The sequence below is a fragment of the Notothenia coriiceps genome, unplaced genomic scaffold (assembly GCF_000735185.1).
Source record: "Notothenia coriiceps isolate Sejong01 unplaced genomic scaffold, NC01 NC01_scaffold00038227, whole genome shotgun sequence".
NCBI lineage: Eukaryota > Metazoa > Chordata > Actinopteri > Perciformes > Nototheniidae > Notothenia > Notothenia coriiceps.
This window is the reverse complement of record NW_011370928.1, coordinates 60170-66402: the sequence shown is the minus strand read 5'-3', so window position 1 is coordinate 66402 and position 6233 is coordinate 60170. Positions and strand designations below refer to the sequence as shown.

Here is a 6233-nt window from a genome sequence, read left to right as displayed (position 1 = left end):
GTGTGTGTGTGGTCGTGTGGTCGTGTGTGTGTGGTCGTGTGTGTGTGTGTGTGTAGTTGGTCGTGCTGTGTGTGTGTTTCTGCAGTTGGTCGTGTGTGTGTGTGTGTGTGTGTTTCTGCAGTTGGTCGTGTGTGTGTGTGTTTCTGCAGTTGGTCGTGCTGTGTGTGTGTGTGTGTTTCTGCAGTTGGTCGTGCTGTGTGTGTGTGTGTGTTTCTGCAGTTGGTCGTGCTGTGTGTGTTTCTGCGTGTTGCTGCTGCCAGGTCACCAGGTCTGGGCAGAGGTTGAAAGGGCTGTTGTCAGCACACAGAACAACATACACAGGGTCAGCAGTATAACAGAGAGCCTGTATGAGGGCAGCCCTGGGCAAACACTTGCATTATAGATTCTCTGTGAAAGGGCATGACCACATTCCTGTGCATGTGTGTGTGTGTGCATGTGGTCTGAAGGTGTGTTCAGCTGCTGATATAATCCCTCCTCAACATCATCAAATTAAAAAGTCATAAAAACGCTGCAGCCTTGACAATTCAAACTTCAAAAAATACCTGTTTTGGTGCGCTTAGAGTTTTTCTAGTTTCTAGAATAATGCCTTTGATCTGCTGACTTTTTTGTGAGTGAGTGAAATAGAATAGAAAAGACAACTTAATTCACAAAATCTGTAAGGCATGTGAGTCTTAAGGTGACTCGGCCAATCAGAGCAGAGTGCTACAGCCTCCGGTTTTACAAGAGGTAATCATCTCCTCGGAGGCTTCCTCCGCACAATCCCTGCATCGATGTATCTCTCCTCCCCTGTATTCCCTCACCACCCGCCCCCATCACTCCTCCTCCTCCCTCCTCCCTGCTTCCTTTCTCCGCTCCCTCCATCCTCTGAGTGTATCCTTTGAAGTCATTTGTTAGGCTCTCCTCTGCCCTCCCTTAGGACTTCCCTTCCTGTATCAAATGTGTCCTGGGAGGTTTTGTAAAGTCAGCTTTTTTATGTGTAATTCCGAAGGATTATAATGCTGCCGTTTATAGTCAGAGGGCAGAGAAAAGGCTGAAGATCAACTTTTTACAGATTGTCATAAGGAATCCGAAAGACATCTCTCAAGGTTATTTCACCAATCCCTTAAGACTGTGATGCAGAGAAAATGCATGTCGAGCAGATCACATAAGAAAACTATGAATGTCAGTTTCTCTAACACTTCTTCCCTCTACCTCCTTCACAGATCGCCGTGAATCTCGGAGTGAAGATGGCCTTATTTAAGAACAACTTCTGGGTAAGTGTCTGGATTACATCTTTAAATGAGTCCATATGGTGTTATTGTTATATTGATGTTCATACTTTGAGCCACATATGAATAATTAACCTGTTGTATTCGCATCACGACCATGAGCCTTTAAACCTCACCTATATGTTTAGCTAAGCCTCTGGCCTTCTGCTGATCATCAAATACACACTGCTGTCTTCCGCCTTCAATCACTAGCAAATAGCCCAGATAGGGATGTTTTCATCAATCTGTTGATATTCTGCTACATGGATGGCAATGTCATTCATATAATTCTTGTTATCAGACATAATGCCACTTTTTCGGGCACTACAAAAGCCGAGTTTCTGTACCAATACCATAATCAAGCTTTTTTCTAAACCTTAGATTGGGGAATATTAATTTGTTGTACAAGCAAAATGTTATCTGGAGATGAAGGCTGTTAGATGCAATTGAAAAGTTGCAGAGAAATCCAAAAATTGCATCGTGGGAATATAGTTTTTCTATTGAATAGTTTCTAATTTAATAAAAAATACCAGAGTGTTTCTTGATTTCAATGACATAACATTTGACTGACTGTCAATTTACACATACATGAGACGTTTGGAAATTAAAGGACGTATTTTGCTCAGCAAGTACTCTGGTTTGGTTCTTTAATCTCTGAAGGGAAGTTTTGTCAAATCAAAAACACAATTTGATAGAAAGTTGAAACTGCGTCAGGTGTTCCCATGTCGCTCCACAGATATCCTATGTATTAATATTCTGACGGTAAAATCCAATATTCCCATAAAGTGATATCAAAAACTCTTGAATGCAGTGTCAACAAAAAGCCTTAAGGGCCTCTAATAAGATTTATAATATTGAATGCTTTAGATTTTACAAGTATAATCTGGTAATTGAACATAGCAGTACAAATTCACTGAGGCAGTATTTAGATGAATGTGTGCAGTAATTAATGGAGTCATTAGCAACTTCCCAGATGTGTAGATGGAGGAAGGACATCTGTCTTTAATCCCCCCAACTCCACCCTTGTCAGCGGTTACAAGGTCTCTATCTCTTCCTCATTTTTCTTCTCCATCCTCACTGTCTCCTCTCTTCTCTTCCCCCGCACACCTGCATCTATTTCATGTGCGCCCTACTTCTTCTCCATTGCCTCATCACTCTTAGAAAAGTCCTCAGTAATATTTGACCAGTTGAACTCTAAAACGAGGCACTCTGAATCAGAAACAGACATGAGATTCAGGTGGGACGAGGAGCATATTTAATCAGCGTGGTTTAAAAAAAGGTCAGGTTCTTTTATATAAGATTATTTCCCCTTTATTGAATCTGTATCCAGCCTGGCAGGGTACAGATCATTCTCTATCCATTTATCAACGTCTGCATCTTAAAATCAAGTTGATTAGATCAGTGTTTATAATGAAAGGCCATTCATCAAAAATCTATGGTACTCAAAAATCTTATTTTGATGGATATGCATGTCAATTTTCCAATTGAAAATTATGCGTTGATTGTGGCTTTATTTAAACAAGTGTGCTCTGTTTAGTTCATCTATGATCCATGGGTATTGCAGAGTTTGTGCTGCAGGCAGCAGACAGGCCGGTCTGCAGTCACAGAGTCTAGTGGAAAAACAGGAGAAATGAGAGCAGACTGGCAGGGAGGGAAGCGAGCAAACAGGGAGTCATGCAGCAGATTTTCAGCCAGGTCGCAGAACTGCTGAGTTTCTGTCTCACAAAGAAGATTACATTTTTAGCTTTGTCACACTGCTCTCAAATACAGCTCCATTTTATTCACCATTTATGTGTTATTTGTGTGCTTGCATGTCTTTGCATATTCATATCTGTGTGTCCTACTACCCAGCCTGCATTTAGACACACATAGCTGTGTAATACAAATCAGCCCTTCAGTTAATTAGAGACACAGCCGCATGGGATCAAGCGGCACACAGAGCCTCGTCCTGTTTGATTCAAGAACATTACCCGTTGCTCACAGAGCCGCCTCACACACGGCACGCTGTCCTTCCCATTAAGGGCTGCAGTCATGGCCCACAGGGGGAACATCGGTTATCATTAAGTACATCTTAGTCATTTAAGGAACAGTTAAGTCTAAAGGATCGTTGCTGCTTAGTTGTTCTTGGAATTGGAACACATCAGAATCTCTTCGATAGAGATGAAAATATTAGTTATTCTTTTCATTAATTGTAAAGAAAAATGTCCTTCATTCATTTAATAAATAGACAAACATTTTCTTTCCTCTACTATTATTTTAGATGTGTTCCAGTTGTGAGCAGCTCCTCTATTTCTTTCTGCATTGCACTGTGGGCTTTATAGCACATGGCACACTTTTGATTTAGTATGTATCTTGCAATTGGGAAACCACTAAAGACACCACATTTGATTTTAGGGTCATGTTGCTTTAAATGAGAAAAAGGAAATAACTCTATACTTTTCAGTTGCTTGAAACGTCTCACAGCTGGAAAATGTTAACACGAAATCCAAGGAGATTTTATTTAACTTTTTGAAAGAACTACGGTCAAGATCTTTAATCTGTTCTGTTTTGAGGCTGTACACAGTATTCAGTATTTTCTTCATTTCTAAGAAGCAGCTCGTTCTCAGCCCGTAGATACAAGAGTGTGTGCATAGAAACAGACAAACAACGCCCAGCAGGTTTTATTATGCCTGCTTCTAAGTTTAATGATGCCAATGTTGTTGCCCTCCCAACACTTTGAGTCATGTGGTTAGTGTCTTGGGATGAAAAACAGTAAACACACAGTGTCAAACTTTTTCCACTTTCAATGTTTCCATGCTTCTCCTCTAATTGTATCTTTCCTGCCCTCCTCCTCTGTTCTTTATGTCCACCCTTTCATCTTATCTGTTCTGTGGAAAGTTGGATTAAGAGCCAAGATTGAAATCTATAGTGGAGTTATTGTATTTGTCATCGTGTTGGTACACATTTGTTAACATTTAGAGATTTTGCTCTGGGTGATGAAAAACCACTGGATCAACCAAAAGGGACATGCGGTTGTTTGATCTATGAACCATTTCGCATTTGAGTTAACATGAGTTAAACTTAACCGTGATACCAATATCATTCATAAAAGCAGCCTTTGAAAAAAAAGCAAAATGACATGTACTGTATCATGACAGAAGATAGGTGCATCTTATCTCCTCCTCCTCCCCAAAACAATAGTAGAAAGCAAACTGGGCACCACAGATTACTCCACAGCCGTCACTGCTGTCAGGTGGCTGCTACCTGCCATGAGATCATTGACACCTCTCTGCTGAGGGACTGTTCCGTCTTCTCGACCTGCCGCGTCAGCATAAAACGCTTTGTCAGCAAAACTCTCCGCACCACTGACAGACCGGTGGCTCGGTGATATACCGTTTGATGCCGGGCGGGAATGCTTTTAGATTTACTTTTGGCATCTACCTGATTTATAGCAGCTACATTCTTTGGTGTGGTGTGCAGAGCTGAAACATACGTAATCTGTACTGTGATAGATGCCTGAGAATTGTCAAATTGCCATGTCACATATAGCAAATGAAATGTGTGCAAAGAAGTAAACATTTGAAAACAAAATTAAGTGCTTTAATATTTTGTAAGTCGTTGCAACATTTCTGTTTGTTCATCGTGCTCTAAAATGCAGATTATATGGACACCTTCATTCATAAAAGTACTTATTCTGACACAAGTTCAGAATAAGTAACTGCTGTTGAATATTAGATGTATTCCTGCAGGAGGTAAGAGACTTAACAGAAAACCTAACGAAGCCAAATGCAAAACAGTGTGAACTAAAAAAAAATCTTATCTTGTGCAGAAATTCAAATGTGAAATATGCAGTTAGTTCTGAACTTCTACTGCTGTCATCTGAAACTAAAAAGGTACAGTCTGAGCTTCAGTCCAGAATAGAGGATTAATGCATGCATTGTTTTGGAGAGTTGTCGCCTTTAAATGAATATGACAGTCCGGTAGTTGTTTAAAACAGCAATCCCTCTCTGGAATTGTTGGCAGTGTTTTGTCTGTGGAGTTGTTGCACACACCTTTCAATTTATCATGCAGACCAACAGGTCAAGCTGTTTCAGTCTATCCTGATGGCGACGTGTTTGAAACGGAGACGAAGAAGTCGCCCAAGTTGTATGCAAAGGAGTATGAAAGAAACACGCAAACATCTCAGAGCGACCACCCTGATCATTTGCCCACGTGAAGCATAATTCCAGCTCTGTCTTCGGTCTTTTGTTCTGTACCTTTTAGTTTCATATGACTGTGGGGCTTTATTACAGAGCAGGAATGACCTCAGACACTAGATCCGGGCTCAGACTGTAAAGACAGATTTGACAAATGGCCAGAACTAAAGGCACTGCTATAGACATTGCCAGAGAATGAAGCGCTGTATTATAAAGACTGAGCCAGTGAGCCTGAGCAACACTTTTCCTGGTCACACATATGTTGAAATCCACAAAGCAGAAAGGAGAAGTCTCGAAAATACACTTTTCTTTATCTATGAATGGGCAGTGTTAGAAGGAGATTTACTTCAGTAAAGCTTGCCAGATACAAGTGTTAAGATAATCTGTAACAACTAAAAGTCTTCCAAAAAAAGTGCTTTACCTCAAAATGAAGTTAAACTACCAAAAGTAAGATAACTACATTATGCAGATTTCAGGATCATATATTTCATAACTGACTTCATTACTTTAATATGAAAGTAGCATACAGTAGCATAAATGGAAACACTCAAAACACTTTAAATGTGCTCAGTGTTTCCCCTAGGATGGAGTCATAGCAGCGGTGCTAAGGCACATGGGCCCAGCATAATGTGAGCGCAGATCGCGTGGAATCTTTTTGTGCGTGCGAAGTGCGCCCCGCCAATTGTTCTGTCAGCACAAGAAAGGCCCTTGAGGCCTAGTACCAGGGCCGGTTCTAGACAATTTGCTGCCCTAGGTGAGATTTTAGGCGACATTTTATATGTAAAGAATAAATGAAAAATCTCTACAAAAG

The 6233-nt window shown here is 40.7% G+C and overlaps 1 protein-coding gene across 5 annotated transcripts in view; it reads left to right on the top strand.

Annotated features, from left to right (window-relative positions):
• The window catches only part of fcho1 (FCH and mu domain containing endocytic adaptor 1), a 48306-nt gene that overhangs the window by 9506 nt on the left and 32567 nt on the right, over window positions 1-6233 (top strand). For all 5 annotated transcript variants that reach the window (XM_010797667.1, XM_010797668.1, XM_010797665.1 and 2 more), the window contains exon 2: window positions 1203-1253. In XM_010797667.1, the coding sequence (XP_010795969.1) occupies window positions 1227-1253 (27 nt within the window). In that variant the 5' untranslated portion in view covers window positions 1203-1226. The remainder of the gene's footprint in view (window positions 1-1202; window positions 1254-6233) is intronic.